At 36.9% G+C, this 19881-nt stretch overlaps 1 protein-coding gene across 1 annotated transcript in view; it reads left to right on the forward strand.

Moving 5' to 3' along the window:
* The window catches only part of aff2 (AF4/FMR2 family, member 2), a 386660-nt gene that overhangs the window by 254230 nt on the left and 112549 nt on the right, over positions 1-19881 (forward strand). Inside the window, exons 8-9 of the mRNA XM_067457882.1 lie at positions 1403-1454; positions 6075-6112. Of these exons, the coding sequence (XP_067313983.1) occupies positions 1403-1454; positions 6075-6112 (90 nt within the window). The remainder of the gene's footprint in view (positions 1-1402; positions 1455-6074; positions 6113-19881) is intronic.

Raw genomic sequence — 19881 nt, forward strand, 5'->3', positions numbered from 1 at the left:
TTTGAAATTAAATGTTGATATGTTTTAGCTTACCTCATGGGCATCCGAGATGTAGGAGTATTTGTTTCCCCAGTAGTTTCAATTTTGATCATTTTAAAATTTAATTTCAAAGTGAACTATCCCTTTAAACATCATTGAAATGTATTGGAATGCTCTGGAGTCCACAGTGTGATGGGGTTTTACCTCCTTTTTTCCACATGTTGTATTCCCTTATTATTAGATTTTCATGGTAAATATATACATACACATATCTATATATATACATCACTCATCATGTGTTGAGTGAAACGTGACAAGCCGTAAGATGTGGAGGCTTCTCACAATCAATCCGTCTGATTCATGGAAGCCTCTTTCACTTTATTTGTTCTGCTTTTCTTTGTTATTCTTTGTATATGTTTATTCTCTTCTGTACTGATCTGAGATCAAAGTTTTTTCTGTGCTTCACATCTACAGAAGAGATAATGTTGCTCATATACATGAACTCTACCTGGAAATCATCTGTTAGCAGAACCCGTTAGCTACTCGTAAAAGCTGCTTTCAGCACCTGGTGTCCTACGTAGGTCTTTCTCAGCATCTGTTAGATATTACCAGGGTAATGACTGGTAGTTTTGTTCAAAGTCCTTCTCAATCTACAGTCCTGCACGACAGCTTAGGTCATAGAAAACTAAAACATAAGCACATTTTGTTCTTATAAAGGGTTTTTATTGTTTTAGTTTTAGAGGAACATTCGTCTGTTTGTCTTTATTTCATGACTGTGGTGTGTTCTGGCATTAAGGCTTTGAAAGAGTGTCGATAGACATGTGGGCCAACGACCTCTCTAGATGATGTCATCGCTCTCACAGGCCATTGTTATCTATCTATCTATCTATCTATCTATCTATCTATCTATCTATCTATCTATCTATCTATCTATCTATCTATCTATCTATCTATCTATCTATCTATCTATCTATCTATCTATCTATCTATCTATCTATCTATCTATCTATCTATCTATCTATCTATCTATCTATCTATCTATCAACCCGATTCCAAAAAAAGTTGGGACACTGAACAAATTAAATGATGTGGAAGTTTCATTATTTCATTCAGAATTCAACATCGATGACATATCAAATGTTTAAACAGAGAAAATGTATAATTTTAAGGGGAAAATAAGTTGATTTTAAATTTCATGGCATCAACACATCTTAAAAAATTTGGGACAAGGCCTTGTTTACCACTGTGTGGATTCCCCTCTTCTTTTTATAACAGTTTGTCTGTCTGTCTGTCTATCTATCCTACAGAAGTATTCACCACCATTTTTATTTATAATATAACTTACTGAAAAATACCCCATACTCCATCGCTGTGTCATTAAAATCTATTTTAAAACTTGTTTGTTTTTTTTGTTTTTTTTCAGAATGCTTGAGGATGACCTGAAAATCAGCAGTGACGAAGAAGACAGTGAACAGGTAAATGAGAGTTTTACCATAAGCAAAATATCAATGAACCCATTGCAGATAGCCTACCCTTATACAGTACAGGTCATTTGAAAAATGTATTTCTCACATCTCCCTGAACTGAGAATCAGAATCTATCAAGTAACATGACTACAGCTATAGGGTCTAATGTCTCATAAATAATTTAAAAGAAGCCTGTTCTGTTTCCTCACAGATATACATGATGTACACTGCTCATACATAGACATGCAATTTGCTCAGAGGGTGTGTGCGTGCGTGTGTGTGTGACATATCAGGACAAAAATGTGTATAATGACATGGGCATGACATAGGTATTATAAGGAGAGAGTGACTTATAAGGACATTTCCCATGTCCCCATTTTTCAAAAGGCTTATAAATCGTACAGAGTTAGTTTTTTGAGAAAGTAAACTGTGCAGTTTCCTGTGATGGGTAGGTTTAGGGGTAGAGGCAGTGTAAGGGGATAGAAAATACGGTTTGTACGGTATAAAAACCATTACGTCTATGGAATGCCCCGACAATTAACAAAAACAAACGTGTGTTTGTGTCTTACCTCTTTTGCCTTTCTCACAGTGGCTGCATAAACCAATCTGTCTTCATTTCTTTCTATTTCTTGTAATGGCATAAGCAAATGAAATAAAATATATTTTTAAAAAAAGTTAATAAAACTTTTAAAGAGGGAAAAATAATTCAATAATTCCTTAATTCATGAGATCCAGACTTTAAAACAGTTTTATAGATTATAGTTTAACTGTAGGCCAGTTTATTTAAATGTAAGATCATGGTAGTCACAGGGTAAAAAACATAGACTGTACAGACCACGCTACTCATTATATGGCTATATGGTTTCTAAAACTATTTAAAACACATATAATAAACTATTATATTTGTAAGTAAAAAAAAATTTAAACACCTGTAGAAAATATGAAAACAGCCTCTACACTGTAAAAAAAATATTTAGAAAAAAAGTTACCTGGTTGCCTTAAAATTTTGAGTTCATTGAAATTAAAATTTCATGTTTAAATTTTAAATTTTAAATTTAATTTTAAGACGCAGTGAAACATGCCAAATAGTGCTATTTTCATGATTTATCTAGTTTTTTATGTGGTTCAGATACAATCATATTTCGAGTTTCTATTTATTAAACAAATTTCATTCATTGTATCAACTCAAATTTTTAATTTCAATAAACTCAAAATTTTAAGGTAACCAGGTTACTTACCTTTTTAAGTTAAACCAACAAAAACCAACAACATTTTTTTTTACATATTCTGCAATATTAATTTAAGTAATATAGCAACATTTTTAATAAATGTTTCTTCCAAAACACCATATTTCTTCGCTGTTAGCTGCAATGTAAATTGTTGTTCCGCTAAAGTGAACCATTTGTGTGTGTATTGCTGTTTTCCACTTTACCTCGTCATGAATACATGCTCGCGGCTGTTTTCAGCGGATTCAACACAGAACCTGTAATGTTTCCGTACGTTCATCAGCGGCAGCGTTGTGCGCATATTCTCCTTTTGCAGTTCCATGCGCTCAAATAATAATAAATAAATGAATAGAAAAAAAGCGCCTAATATGGAGAGGAGGTCTCTCTCGCTTCGGCTTGTCAATTCAGAAGACAAACCAATGGGCCGCTGTCGCTGCATGTTGTCAGTGGTACAAAACATTATTTATTTTTTTAAACACTACCGGCCCCAAAGTGCATCGGCCCACCGGGCAAATGCCCGGTATGCCAGATTATCAGTCCAGCCCTGTAATCTATTCATAACTTTTCTCAACCTAGGACTGTTTGAAATTTTGAAACTTAAAATTTGACCTGTTTTTCACCTAAATTTAAATTAAAATGTTGATCGAGGCTCATCAAGTAATCCACTAAAGTAATCCACTAAAGTCATCAAGTAATCCACTAAAGTAATCCACTTTATTTTCCCTTACGAAAATGAACCATGGTTTTACTACAAATAAAAATAACCATGGTTTTGCTACTCTAATAGTTTAACCATGGTATTTGTGGTAAAACTGTGGTAATATAAAAGGTAATCAATTAGCAAAACCAAAAAAAACATGGTTACTGCACTTTTATACTATAATAAAAGCATAGTTATTTTGTTGTTGATGTTGTTGTTTTGGCCATAAAGTTGTTTTTTATTGTGTATTCCATTGTGAATTGAATTGTTGAGGTCTGACATAGCACACATTGATGATGTCTGAAATGGCTGTGGCCCTGTGTTGATTTGAACAGGCGCTGTGCTTAAACCCCTCCGTCACACCGGCTTTTTGGCAACGCCAGTGTGAACCGAATTACTCTCTCCCTCTCCCCTAAAATTAAATCTCCTTCTTCTGTTTCTCACATACATAACCCTTAAAGCAAGTGCCTAAATATTCCTCACGCTCCTGATGGAGGAGACCTGACATTCATAACAGCTCGTGTGCACGTGTGTATGTACATATGCGCGCCATCGCCGACAGCAACGGCCCCCAACCACGTTGCCTAGCAACATCCATCTGCGAGCAGCCTGGAATGAGCCCAAATTCCCCACTGAGAGGGAAACAGCAATAAGAGGGCCTGTGACAGATGATCTGAGTTGTTTCATCTAATACACTGTGAAGATCACTGGCTCCCTCCCTGAATGATAAATGGACTGTACACAGATCAATGGCCACAGCATTAAACCCAAAACTCTGCCTCTTCTGTGTTCATCTGGAGCGCTGGATATCTCAATATATCCCCATTTACCTTGAGAGATTTGATTTTGAAAGTAGCGTTTAGCACTTAGCCGAAGGAGTCACTGTGACAAACGTACAGCTCAGACCCAATAAACAGCTCGCTGTCGGAGAGAAACATGTGCAGATTAATTCAGGAAATTAATCTCATTGAGTGAAGAGATTGCTTGACAGACCGCACATTATACAATTTCCCTCAATCAAATTAAATTGTAATTCATAATCAAAACTTAATTTTCTAACACTTTTACCAGAAATCTGAAGAACATTAATTTGTCTAAACATTTCAAGCTGATCTTTGTTTTGTTTTCTTTTTCTTTTCACATTTTGTATTGTTTTGTTTCATGGTTTGCTTTATATATCATTTTGTGTTTTTTTTATTGTTTTACTTTGTGTATTGTTTTGTGTTTTTGTTGGGTTTCTTTTTTCCCCTTGTATTTTGTTCCGGGTTCTTTGTTTTGTTTCTTGTTTTGCTTTGTATTTTGTTTATTTTTGTATATATTTATTTTATCATGTTTTGTTGTCTCTTGTTTTGCTTTGTAATTCTTTTTTTTTCTTTGTTTCGTTGCATGTTTTGCTTTTTATTTTGTTTTTGGGTTTTCGTTTGTTCTCGTTTGGCTCTTTTTTTTGCTTCATGTTTTGTTTTGTATTTTGTTTTGTTTTGCTTTGTTTGTCTTATTCCTCTTCATGTTTTGTTTTGTATTTTGTTTTGTTTTGCTTTGTTTGTCTTATTCCTCTTCATGTTTTGTTTTGTATTTTGTTTTGTTTTGCTTTGTTTGTCTTATTCCTCTTCATGTTTTGTTTTGTATTTTGTTTTGTTTTGCTTTGTTTGTCTTATTCCTCTTCATGTTTTGTTTTGTATTTTGTTTTGTTTTGCTTTGTTTGTCTTATTCCTCTTCATGTTTTGTTTCTTGTTTTGTTTTGTTTGTCTTATTCCTCTTCATGTTTTGTTTATGGTTTTGTTTTGTTTTGTTTGTCTTCTTTCTCTTCATGTTTTGTTTTGTTTCTTGTTTTGCTTTGTTTGTCTTATTTCTCTTCATGTTTTGTTTTGTTTCTTGTTTTGCTCCTTATTTTGTTTTGTGTTTTGTTTCTTATTTTGCTTCATGTTTTGTTTCTTGTTATGCGCTATATTTTTAGTTTGTTTTGGATTTGTTTCATGTTTTATTATTGTGATTAGAATCACATGAAAATTACAATAGTGAAACATGAAAAAGAAAAAAAAGACAAGTGGAAAGATTTGGACATTCAATCTTACGGTCTTTATCTTTTAGTCTTTTAAAATGTTTAAAATAAATAAAATAAAATAAAAATGGATGCATTTTTTTTGAGAGAGAGAGAGAGAGAGAGAGAGAGAGAGAGAGAGAGAGAGAGAGAGAGAGAGAGAACTAATAGCAAGTTTTTTAATAGCAAGCAAGATATTTGTCCGTACTGTATATGCCCTTGTATTTCATTTTATATTTGGTTGCCAGAAGTACTAATGACTGTTTTACCACAACTTAGAAAGCATTGGAAAAGACTGTAGCTAGGCTACATATGAGCAACTTGAATTACTAAATGCTATAGCATGAACTCAAGAAATCACAGGAATTTACAAATGCTCTGCTTGAATAGAATCTCCATCCTAGAAAATCAATATAAATTTCCCCCAGCAAATACTCAACATCGTGATCTTTCTATTTTGCTATGTTTGGATGTTATGTATATATATGTATGTTCTCTCTCTCTCTCTCTCTCTCTCTCTCTCTCTCTCTCTCTCTCTCTCTCTCTCTCTCTCTCTCTCTCTCTCTCTCTCTCTCTCTCTCTCTCTCTCTCTCTCTCTCTCTCTCTCTCTCTCTCTCTAAAATGGTATCGACCTTTAACCTGATGGGCTGTTGTCTTATTCACAGGCCGCTGAGAAGCCCAAGCCCAGGAGCACTCCCCTAAAGTAAGTGACTAATCAAGTCCAATTCATTTGTTATTCTACGCTGCTGTTGGTGTGGCTGCTGGGTAAATAGCAGGTTATTTGTAGAGACAGAGCTCAGGATGTAATCGCTTGCATAAAGTACTGTGGATGCTGATGTGTATGATATAACACCTTACATCATACTGTACTATCTATCTATCTATCTATCTATCTATCTATCTATCTATCTATCTATCTATCTATCTATCTATCTATCTATCTATCTATCTATCTATCTATCTATCTATCTATCTATCTATCTATCTATCTATCTATCTATCTATCTATCTATCTATCTATCTATCTATCTATCTATCCATCCATCCATCCATCCATCCATCCATCCATTTATCCATCCATCCATCCACCCATCCATCCATCCATCCATCCATCCATCCATCCATCCATCCATCCATCCATCCATCCATCCCACAATAGTTTTTTTCTAGTTTATAATACATTTAGTTTAATATAATAGATATGTCACTGTATATTTTACATTCTCTTAAATCTTATTACATTAGCTTCTAATCTAAATTATTTTTTCATGCATTGTACATTGTTTTTATTAGCTCAGAGATATATCACAATGTACGTTTATTATAGTTCGAGAAGGCCATTTCATACTGCATTTCATATAATTCTCTATACCTGCTCATTTGTTGGCTTCCAAAAGTCCAATTCTGCTTATAATTAGATATATTAGATGTAGATCATCTAATTATTTCCATTCCCATCTCCTCCCGGGATCACATCCATCCACTAGCTTTAGTCAAGGACGTGCTTCCATAGCATTATGGCATTCCTGCATTCATTTTTATCTGTGGTGGTGGTCCTGATGGCTTGGGATTGGGAAAAGGAGGTGCAAATGGGGCCTCATTAAGGAGACAGAGAGAAAGCATGGCCTACAGCCGTGTTCCCACAGTGGGAATCTGGGACTGGAGGTGCTGGAAGCGTTTCTGGTGCGCTGCCGTTCTCACTGTAGTGTGTGGGTGAGAGCCAAAGGCTCCAGGCTCCGGGTGAGGGGAAGAGGTATGTCCCAGCTGCAGTTAGTGAGGTGAGAGCTGGGCTGCTGCAGGAAACAAGAGGAGGGGATTGTTGGTGGTGGTTTAGCATGGTTACAGTAATAGTGGTTTAGAGCACTCAATGGATTTGTTCAGGAAGTTTTAAATGTGACTAGTGGAAGTAGAAGAAACCAGTATGTATTGCTGCTTATTGTATTTGTTGTATATTTCAGCTTTGATAATAATATGATAAATCGTTATATTATTATGAATTCTGAAGGATCATGTGACACTGAAGTACTCACATGATCAGTAATGATGTAGTAATGATGTTGCCAATTCTGCTTTGCATCACACACTGTGAACTCTAAGGCTCAAAATAATGAATCGGTTTGAGTAGAGCGAACTAGTTCAAACTAATTTACTAAACACTTTTATGAGATTTAGAACTTTCTTTTTCTTTTGAGTTCTCAAAACTGACACATTTGAAGTAATCTGAATTGCTTCATTGTTTTGAGTTATATGAACTTGTTTCTTTTAATTTAGACTAACTTAAATTGAACTGAAATTGGGCCGTGATTTGTATTTCCCAGCATGCTTTGCCATCCCTTGTGGAAGATTAACATTAAGTGGGAGATTAAGTAGTGTTTAATGTTATGTGTTCAGTGTTGAAGTTTCCACTACAAAAAAAAAAAAGTGAGATTGCATGATATTTTTAAGTTAAATGTATGAATTAGCTTACACAAATATTTCAAGGTTCAGATAAATTAAACTGTATGATTACAAAATAAAAATATGCAATTTTTTGTTACCTAAACTTTCAATTTCTTAACTAAATGAATAAATAATAATAATTAGGCAAATTATTTCCACAATTATTTTCAGTTTTGCCAACTGATTCAGGTTTACAGTCCAGGAATAAATAACATTTTAAAATATATTCAAATTTTCTTAAAGGTATTGTGCACAAATCATTGCTGGAATATGACTAGCGTTGGAAGAGCTTGTTGTGCTGTAATTATCATGGAACTGAGACATTTGTGAGATGTCTGCCAGTGCTTGTGAGGTTTGCCCCAATTCCAGCAGCCACAGTCCTAACAATGGAATGTGCCTATTAAAACATACCCTACAGTTCAGCCCTGGGCTCCATACTGCAGCAAACTGCCTACATGACCACCTGCCTTTCACACGGCCGTGAGACGGGCAGTCCCCCGAGCTGGGAAGGCCTTGAAGCAAGAGCTAATCCAGAAGCAGGCACTCTGTGGTTCAGAAATATGAGCTAAAAGCCAGACAGACTGTGAAAATTACTGGTCATTCTATGGGTGTAATTATTTTCTCAGGCCACATCTCACACTAGGAATAACATGTGAGTCGTTACCACTGGAGTCTCTTGTTGACAGTCACATCTTGCAATTGTAATGTCATCATAAGTGGTGTGTGACATGACACAGGTGTTATCAAAAACAGTCTGCTTCGATATGACACTTTCAGCATGATACATACTTTCAAATATTTTTACGCAACAACGTGAATGCCTGCATGGCTGTGCCTTTCATTTTTGTATTGGTTCTTACTTTCTCTTGAACTGTTGGAGAGTCTGAAAAATATGGTCCCACTTTATATTAAGTGTCTTTAACTACTTTAAATCAATCATTTAAAGGTAGGGTAGGTAAGAATTGGTTAAAAAACTTTGTTTCCAAATTTGTTTAAACGTTCTTTATATATCAATACATAATTAAAATGTAAGTACTCTAAAAAAGAAGGTATAAAATTTGAGTGTCTGTAGACCTCTCACGACAGTTTTAAAGACAGCTCATTAATTCCATTCACTCCACCTTCTCCCTTCTGGGCTCTTTCCAAAGCCACGCCCCCAAAATACATGAACGCGCCTCATCGGCCACTCAGCTGGAAGACGCATTATTTACCTCAGACAAGCGGTGACATCATGTCAGAATCACATGAAATAAAAAATCGAACTTTATCAGTATGAATATAAACAAATAAAATGTCTTTTAGTACTCACTATCAAACTAGAATACTGATACTGGTGAAGTTTAAAATATATTTTTGTTTAATTCGGTAACGCGCTAGTTATATTTTAAGAGTTTCCATGATGAAAGCATTGTTGATTAGTAGTAGCAAAAGCTAACTTAGTTCTAAAAAAAGTACCTGGATGCGGATTCGGTGTACTAGCTTTACACATGCATTTTGTTATCTAAAGTTACATTTTGCGCAACGCGTTCAACACGACAACGATCAACTTAAACTAAACATATTGAGTATTTATCATCTCTGCTATTGGCTAAGTGTATAATATTGTAACTTTATGCTAACTAATGTTATGCTATATTAGGCTGCTACATGTGCTAGTGATACATGCTTCATGAAAACATACACCAAAAAAATTTATAATCAAAATTAAAGATTACCTGTCTGGCAGGAATACAGCCAGCAATGAGTAATTTTTCAGACTCTTTAGGTCCCTCAGTTCTTGAGTTCCTGTCTTCCTTTTTTTTGCATTGTTTGCCTTCGCTGAGTGCAAAACCCGGCCTGTGCATTTTGAATGCTTTTGCTCTTCCTAAGGGTGCGCGCATGTGTGGGCAGAACCTGTAGCGAAAGCGGTGGTTGCCATGGTAGCAAGACAGAGTGACAGTCGCCCAAGCCAATCATTTGTTACGTCCGGAACGAAAGTAATGAGCGGTGTTTATTGTAGATTAAACAGTCTAGAGTTACTTGATTTTTATACTCTCTTTTTCAGAGTACTTACATTTTAATTATGTATTGGCATATAAAGAAAGATTAGACAAATTTGGACAAAAGTGTTTTAGATAATTCCTACCTACCCTACCTTTAATACAATGCACATATTATGTACTATATACTTGTTTTACATTGCATTTTTTGATGTATTTTGTCATTATAAATATATATACACAGGTCCTTCTCAAAAAAATTAGCATATGTGATAAAAGTTCATTTTTTCCACACTGATAAAAATGTTCTGCTTGATTTACTTAAAAAATATGATGAATTTTTTTGCATCATTTTATTATGTAGATCAAACAAGACTAGTATTTGTACAAACTACTTAATTTTTCTATCTGTTAAACATAATTTGCACATAAAGTAAACTTAAGTTTAGCATTTCTCTAGTCCGTTTTTTGAGTGTGATCTACATAACTTTACGAGTTCTAAATGTGTATTTTTGATTGAATCCAACTTAATTTTTTCAATTCCATATTACAAATTTCAAGTAGGCTCTACTTTTTTTTTCAAATTTGTTTGTGTATTTTAAAGTTACTGTACTCACATTTTCTAATTAGCAACTTATTTCTAATGCAAATAGTAAAACAAATTGTATAAAAAAATATATATATACCTCATAGATTAAGACATTGTGTACAATTTTTGTTTTTATTGTCTCATTCCAGGAATACCCTTAATCCAGTCAATACATTTCAACATATACATGCTGTAGCCAAGGGTTAACAATAATATTAAATTGACATCCGTTAGTTTCAACATGCCAATTGGATGTTTAACTCATATTTCAAAACAGATCATGAACTTTGGAGGACATTTTTTTGTTAACGTCCTCTAGCTCGAGGAATATTTTCTGATAAACCTCGAAGGTGTATTTCAGTTGATTTTGGATAGCTTAGTTCAATGGCATAGATAAGTCCCATTAGGTAGATGCTACATTGGGAATACCAAAAAGGACTTCTGCTCCCTCAATGGCTATTCCAGCCTTCTTCTCGAGACCTCCATCCTTGTCTTTGCTGACCACAAATATTTTGAGAACAAATGAAGTGAGGTCCTCTTCGATGGTTGCAGCACCGTCGACAGCACAAACCTGTGAAATATACCAGAGAGAATTAAACCTACTTTTTGTTTGCTAATGTGAAGAATGCATATAGCTCTTTGCGCTCCCTCTTAACAGAAATCTGGGTAGGATTACATGGTAGCTGTGGTAGTTGAGTGGTGTTGTGATTAAAGCCAAGATGTGATTGTGCACAGTAGGGCTGGGTTTCAATTCAGATGTTCCAATTCTATTCGATTTCAATTTACAAGCTCTCAATTCGATTTTATTCCATTTCAATTCTCGATTAAGGATTTCAATTCTCGATTCGACTCAATGAATATAGATTTAATACTGTAAAGTCAGAGACTTATCGCAGGTGACTGGAGGAGAGGAGGGATGTTCCGAGTGGCGAATCTGTTGCGTCAGAGGAAAAGCTATGGAAATCTACAAACAGTATCGGACGCACTGAATGAAAATGCACATTGATTCACACTCTCTGACAGCTGAAATGCAGCTGTTAACCATTGTAAATAGTATTTAAATGTATATTTAGTCTATATTGACCATAAAAATATGTTTATTCATTCTGTAATGTTACAGGTAGCTAATAATGACAAGGAGGAAGTTTAACAGATTTAACTTTGCTCTACTCATAGTGCAATGCAATATGCTGCAACAAAAATGCTTTTCTTAATTAGTATTTCTGTTTTGTTTCCAGCCCAAATATCAAAACATTTTTAAATCAAGATGCTTTTACCACACAAGTAATATGACATGATATATTTTCTTGTTTTCTGAAAAAAAAAAAAAAAGTTAAGTTACGTTACGTTTTGCTTAAAACAAGCTAAATTATCTGCCAATGGGGTAAGAAATCTTGTCTGTTTGGGACAAGATACAAGATTTTTCTTACCCCATTGGCAGATCATTTTGCTTGTTTTAAGCAAAAACTCACTTCATTTTGATTTCATTTTCCAGAAAACAAGAAAAAATATCTTATGTCATTTTACTTAACTAGTAAATGCTTCTTGATTTAAAAATTAGACTGGAAAAAAGACCAAAAAAAAATGATTGTTTTTTTGGCAGTGTAGTCTATGTCAATGGGTTTCATTCACTAAGCATGCGTATGCACAAATTTGTCTGTGAAATATGCATGTTTTGTATGCAATTCTGGATTTAGTCTTTATCAAATTTTTCTGTTTCATAATGGAATATGAAATAATATCGATGATGGTAAGATCAGATCTCTGTGTGGAGCCCCGGCTGTTGTCAGACTCCTTCAGCATACACAAATGTCACTTTATTATTACAATTAATGGCAAAAGGAATGTTTGTAAACTGATATTTCCTACTGACACACTACAGTAAAAGATATTAATAATGGGCTTAAAAACATTTTGTTTAAGGGGGGAAATACTAACAGTAAATAAAGAAATGCATTTGAGAATCCTACAGTATGAATTCATTAAAAGTGAGAGGGCAGAAATATATTTTCTTTACCGGGTAGTCCTTGATTAACTCCTCGGTCTTTTCACTAAGGTAGAGAATGAGGCCTCTGATCAGTTTCTCTACGGGATTCAATGCTGTTGTCCTACAAATATATGAAACATGAGATTTTCTTAAGTTGAGATATAAGAATGCAAGAACATTAAACTAACTGCTACAATATTAAACATACATGCCTCATTTAGGATGTCAAGGGTCTCGTCGAGTTTCTTCCCAACAGCTCCCCCCTTCCTCCTGTACAGGCTCAACAATTTAGGTGTGTATTGGTCCAACTTCCCTAGGAATGTGGACTGTAGTGGCTTCAGTGTGATCCTCCGGAATTCCTCCTCGATCTGAGAAAGAGACAGAAAGAGATGGAGAAACATGAGATACTGAGATAAAAAATAATTATAGACACAGGGAAAGAGAAACAGAATACCAAGTAGAAAAAGTAATCCTAGAAATACACTAAGAACAGTATTTAGCTGGTCCAATGTCTGACAAGGGATGCTGCACCGAATGAGAGTTCATTCAAATGCATGGTTTGAGTTTAGTTAAGTTAGCAAGTTAGTTTGAGCAAATCACAGAATCACAGAATGTGACGTTGGAATCAGAACGTGAACGTAAACGTTCTTGGGTGGAGGGAATATCTATATCTTACCCAGATACAGCAAATCTATTTTATGATTGGCTGTTCGGTATCTATATATTTTTTTATTAGATTAACTGGTGGTGCGTGGCCGGGCCGTCAGGACTCTATGGGGAAATCGCTTGATTCCACTAATAGCGCGCAACTTAGTGTGTGTTACCATGTGTGTGAGAAATACATGGCGTGGCGTGTGAATGGGTTGAAATGCGTGTACTTGAGAGCTCTGCACTAACGTTACACGATTGCTCTATAACTAGCAGCTTGCTGTATGTTGGTTGGCGCTTTTTTAGCAATATATCTGCGGATTATTTTGAACGAGCTGTAAAACGGGGGCATTCCCGGGCACAGACAGCTTCAGTTGGCGCAAAAATAACTGAAACATACCCGGCTATCCACCTAAACCGACTTCATTGTATAGTACTCTGTTTAGCATTTATGGAAACATCCAATATTAATAGAAAAATCGCACCAATTGCATTAAAATCACACACAGACCATATAACTTACTGTTGTAACGTTAATCGTGTTTTATTACCTTGTTTCACGAGTAGAAATGTTTCTCACGGAGCTCAGAACGAGAAAGTGAACACGACAACGTCGTGCCGAAGAGCGGGATTATGCTCACGTTGGTTGAAGTGTGTAAAATGATTGACAGCTGTAGAGATCGAATGAGTTTTTACCGTTATAACTGAGGCAAACCTGGATTGCCATTTGTCTGTTAGCCAATAGCCATCACGCCTCAGCTTCAGCCACGTCCCGCCTTTTTGCAGTGACGCCGCGCTCACGCGCTGCCAAGACTGCAATCGCCGACTTTGAGTTTTTGAAGCCTCAGAAACCTACTACGTCTACGTGCATATGTCTATGTGAACACAAATAAACTGGCCGACGTGAATGATTATATATATACACACGTGTTTTATTCGATTCAAAATACAAAAATAATAATAAGATTGATTATTTTGCACCCTTGACATAAGTTAAGAAATGAACGTCACTGCAACCGTTATCATAGTGTCAGATATCGAAGCTGGAGTCCTAAATCTTTCAAATATGATAACGTTACTCAGTTTGTCCAGATCAGGTAACGTTAGGAGAGTGACGTTTTAACGTGTTGAACATGCTGAACAATAATCTGGGGCCGTCAGCAATCTTTGAACGTAACGGTTTAAACAAAAACGATCTACTCTTTAACAAAAAGTTCGCCCTCGGGATTCCATAATGTTGTCACTTGTCAGACACTTGTTATTACACACAGAATAATAGGCTAGTCTGAGCATGTCAGTGGCAAAACTATTATATCGGGACTCGCAAAGTTCCGTGGCAACTGTAGTACAAGTAACGTTATGCAGCAACATTATTTTCAAATTGGCTACATGTAAATAGGCTATTCTTTTTTGCACAACAATTATAAAAAAGTACTAAAAATAACATAAAGGTAATGCAAATACTTTACCTTAAATTCAGTCGTCGTGCTCGTCTTCGTGTTGGTCTTCGTTTAAAATGCAAGGGGTTTCCAGAGCAACAAAACAGGGGGGAAGTGATTGTTTTGTACCGAGTAAATAAAACAAGGTTATTGTTTGTTGTGTGTGTGTACATACAAATATTTGTTGGAATTACTAAGATAAATTGTGTAAAAGAAAAAATGCTCATTGTCTTGTGTTTTTAACAAATGCAGAATAATTCAAAACTAGATATATACATGTAAAGATACAAACTTAACATTTTATTGTTAATTTCACAGATGTAATTACGTAACATTTACATCAACTCAGAATAATTTTTTTCAGTGCAATAATGTAATGATAAAAATATCATTTTCATATATTTTAGATTAATTGCACACCAACTCTAATATTTCAGGTCTTTTATTGTTTTAATACTGATGATTTTGGCATACAGCTCATGAAATCTCAATTTTTTTGCATATTTCATCAATAAAAGAAAAGTGTTTTTAATACAAAAAAAGTCAACCTTCAAATAATTACGTTCAGTTATGCACTCAATACTTGGTCGGGAATCCTTTTGCAGAAATGACTGATTCAATGCGGCGTGGCATGGAGGCGATCAGCCTGTGGCACTGCTGAGGTGTTATGGAGGCCCAGGATGCTTCGATAGCGGCCTAAAGCTCATCCAGAGTGTTGGGTCTTGCGTCTCTCAACTTTCTCTTCACAATATCCCACAGATTCTCTATGGGGTTCAGGTCAGGAGAGTTGGCAGGCCAAATTAGCACAGTAATACCATGATCAGTAAACCATTTACCAGTGGTTTTGGCACTGTGAGCAGGTGCAAGGTTGTGCTGAAAAACCAAATCTTCATCTCCATAACGCTTTTCAGCAGATGGAAGCATGAAGTGCTCCAACATCTCCTGATAGCTAGCTGCATTGACCCTGCCCTTGATAAAACACAGTGGACCAACACCAGCAGCTGACATGGCACCCCAGACCATCACTGACTGTGGGTACTTGACACTGGACTTCAGGCATTTTGGCATTTCCTTCTCCCCAGTCTTCCTCCAGACTCTGGCACCTTGATTTCCGAATGACATGCAAAATTTGCTTTCATCCGAAAAAAGTACTTTGGACCACTGAGCAACAGTCCAGTGCTGCTTCTCTGTAGCCCAAAGTGGCTTGACCTGGGGAATGCGGCACCTGTAGCCCATTTCCTGCACACGCCTGTGCACGGTGGCTCTGGATGTTTCTACTCCAGACTCAGTCCACTGCTTCCGCAGGTCCCCCAAGGTCTGGAATCGGTCCTTCTCCACAATCTTGCTCAGGGTCTGGTCACCTCTTCTCGTTGTGCAGCGTTTTTTGCCACATTTTTTCCTTCCCAAAGACTTCCCACTGAGGTGCGGTTTTGAGTAATGAACCAGGCTCAGAGTTTTTAAAAGCCTCAGGAATCTTTTGCAGGTGTTTAGAGTTAATTAGTTGATTCAGATGGGTAAGTTTAAGGGTAAAGTTAGGGACAGGTGTGGTGGTGTGGGTAAGTTTAAGGGTAAAGTTAGGGACAGGTGTGGTGGTGTGGGTAAGTTAAAGGGTAAAGTTAGGGTCAGGTGTGGTGGAGTGGGTAAGTTTAAGGGTAAAGTTAGGGTCAGGTGTGGTGGAGTGGGTAAGTTTAAGGGTAAAGTTAGGGTCAGGTGTGGCGGTGTGGGTAAGTTTAAGGGTAAAGTTAGGGACAGGTGTGGTGGTGTGGGTAAGTTTAAGGGTAAAGTTATGGTCAGGTGTGGTGGTGTGGGTAAGTTTAAGGGTAAAGTTAGGGTCAGGTGTGGTGGTGTGGGTAAGTTTAAGGGTAAAGTTAGAGAAAGGTGTGGTGGTGTGGGTAAGTTTAAGGGTAAAGTTAGGGTCAGGTGTGGTGGTGTGGGTAAGTTTAAGTGTAAAGTTAGGGTCAGGTGTGGTGGTGTGGGTAAGTTTAAGGGTAAAGTTAGGGTCAGGTGTGGTGGTGTGGGTAAGTTTAAGGGTAAAGTTAGGGTCAGGTGTGGTGGTGTGGGTAAGTTTAAGGGTAAAGTTAGGGACAGGTGTGGTGGTGTGGGTAAGTTTAAGGGTAAAGTTAGGGACAGGTGTGGTGGTGTGGGTAAGTTTAAGGGTAAAGTTAGGGACAGGTGTGGTGGTGTGGGTAAGTTTAAGGGTAAAGTTAGGGTCAGGTGTGGTGGTGTGGGTAAGTTTAAGGGTAAAGTTAGGGACAGGTGTGGTGGAGTGGGTAAGTTTAAGGGTAAAGTTAGGGTCAGGTGTGGTGGTGTGGGTAAGTTTAAGGGTAAAGTTAGGGACAGGTGTGGTGGAGTGGGTAAGTTTAAGGGTAAAGTTAGGGACAGGTGTGGTGGTGTGGGTAAGTTTAAAGGTAAAGTTAGGGTCAGGTGTGGCGGTGTGGGTAAGTTTAAAGGTAAAGTTAGGGTCAGGTGTGGCGGTGTGGGTAAGTTTAAGGGTAAAGTTAGGGACAGGTGTGGTGGTGTGGGTAAGTTTAAGGGTAAAGTTAGGGTCAGGTGTGGTGGTGTGGGTAAGTTTAAGGGTAAAGTTAGGGACAGGTGTGGTGGAGTGGGTAAGTTTAAGGGTAAAGTTAGGGTCAGGTGTGGTGGTGTGGGTAAGTTTAAAGGTAAAGTTAGGGACAGGTGTGGCGGTGTGGGTAAGTTTAAGGGTAAAGTTAGGGACAGGTGTGGTGGTGTGGGTAAGTTTAAAGGTAAAGTTAGGGTCAGGTGTGGCGGTGTGGGTAAGTTTAAAGGTAAAGTTAGGGTCAGGTGTGGCGGTGTGGGTAAGTTTAAGGGTAAAGTTAGGGACAGGTGTGGTGGTGTGGGTAAGTTTAAGGGTAAAGTTAGGGACAGGTGTGGTGGTGGTATATGTACAAGGTAAAATCATGCGCAAAAAGTGCATTGCATCAAATGATTAAAGGAGAACTTCAGCGCTGGGAAGATGAATCTGTATTTAAACTGGGTCCTTAATGTAGTAGAAATGTGAATTTTTTAATTTTTTATTTGGTGCTTTCTAGACTGAGAAAAGACAGAAAATCATTTTTGTGTCTTGGGGATGAAAGACAACAATTCCCAGAATGCTTCGCTGCCCTACGAGGCCACTCCCAAAGCCACCGCTACAAGATTACTGAATCACTTTCCATCCGGGACTGCGTTCATAAAATCAGTTATAGAACAGACACTACAATGTGTGACACTACAAACTATGATCATTTGATATACTCCAGGGTTTCTACTGATACAAAGCCATATGCTAATCGCTGAAGGAACCCTTTAAGTAAAATGAAAATACATAGTAGGTAAAGACATCATATTTATTTATTTATTTTTTACATTTTTTACATTTTAGACACTCAAAATAGTGAATGTGTGCATATTGTTAAATAAAATTATTAACAGACTTTACAGGATTAGTTCACTTCAAAATGAAAATGTCCTGATATATTACTCATCCCTATCTCATCCGAGATGTTCATGTCTTTTTTTTTTAAGTTTTTCTTAAAAACATACCATGATTTTTCTCCACATAATGGACTTCTTTTGAAACCAACAGTTGAAGGTCCAAATCAATGCCATTTCAAAGGAAGGGCTTCAGAGGCTCTTCACGGCCCCAGCTGAGGAATAGGGTCTCATCTAGCTTATCCATCTGTCATTTTCAAAAAAATGTAACATTTATATAAATTTTAATCCAAATTGCTCATCTTGCGCTGCTCTGTGACACGCCAAGGATTGTGTTATCATGCCGATACGTCTATCGTGACCTTTCTGACGTGATTACATAATCAAGATCAGCCATTTAGGTTAAAAGTATATAAATGTATTTTTATTTTTTATGACCGATGGTTTGGCTAGATAAGACCCTATTCCTCTTCTGGGATCGCGCAGAGCCTCTGAAGCCCTGTTGGTTGGTTGCCATCAAAGGCAATTATGTAAAGAAAAGTCCTGAAATGTTGTCCTCAAAAACCCTAATTTCTTTTCAACTGAAGAAAGAAAGACGTGAACATCTTGGATGGGGGTGAGTAAAATATGAGGACATTTTTCTAATTTCTAATACAACTATATAGGCTATAATTAGTCCTATATATTCTATTGCCATTCTTATTTCTTCTTAACCGGTGATGGCCTTGGTTTTGGGTAACAACATTGGAAATGTGTTGTAAATGCTGTGATACATCTCTCCAAAGCTATAATATCAAAAGTGGTCAAATGACTGATTGAGCTCCACAGAGCAAGCAGGATCTAATTAGCATCAGAGAGCGGCGCAGAATCATCAGTGGTGTATCGCTCTGTGTTGTGAGAGTATTCCCTGTGCAACTTGATACCACCTTGCCTTTGATAAACTTACTGGCCTGAAATGCCTCTGAAAATGCTTTTTAAAAATAGTAACCCAGCTCAATAACTGTCAGATTGATTTAGGAGGCACACTTGAGGAGTTTGCTCCTTTGTTACTTGTATTTCGTTGCACTTGAGGTTGGATTCACTGTTTATCCGATGTTTAGTCTACGGTAGACACACTTTGATCAGAATCCCATTTTCCAGAAATTATTTTCCTCACCTTTCATTTGAAGAATCCTCCAGTCTCCTCCACTTAGTCTCACTCTTTTCTTCCCACCTTTTTTTCCCCTCTGTTCGCACAGCTTATCACATGTTTTGAGTCTCTATAAGGCTACAGTTATCTAAAGGTCTTGTTTTTCCCTGGAGCCGAAGCCTGTTGTTAGCCTCTGTGCTGGAGATCTGACCTCTCAAACACAGCCGCGCTGTTCACCCGACTCCTTCTGTCTGTTTGGACAGCTCTCATTCCCCTCGCAGGTCAAAGCGTTCAAGAACCCGGGCTCACGGCAGCAGCGTGAGACTGTTCGGGCGGATTTGATACCACTCCTGCCTTTGACTTGTGTGGTTGGCTGTCAAACAACTTCATAAATCAGGCTTGATTTCTTATGATCGTTTTTTTTATCAACAAGAAACCAACTGCTATTTGTGCAATTTAAAAAAATGGTGAAGGCATAATGGATTAAATTTTTAGTGGCTTTTTCCTAAGTGTTATTTTAAAATTTGATGGCTTCTATTGTATCCGTTCGTTTTCTTATTCTTTTTCCGCCATGGGAGTCTATGGCCGCACATAGAACTGTATGTTAAAAAGTTGTGAAATTTGGCACACAGGACAGTCCAACCGTTCACCACAGCAAATTTGGAGTCTCTAACTCAATCCCTCTAGCGCCACCAACTGGCCACATTTTTGTCTGAATAATTTAATAACAGCACCACCTATTGGTCAAAAGTGATACGCAAGTTAATCATACTACAGTGATTCGTATTTGTGATTTTTCAGCCATTTTGACTAAAATAATCGAAAAATAT

Source organism: Pseudorasbora parva, chromosome 11 (assembly GCF_024679245.1).
Source record: "Pseudorasbora parva isolate DD20220531a chromosome 11, ASM2467924v1, whole genome shotgun sequence".
Classification (NCBI taxonomy): Eukaryota; Metazoa; Chordata; class Actinopteri; order Cypriniformes; family Gobionidae; genus Pseudorasbora; species Pseudorasbora parva.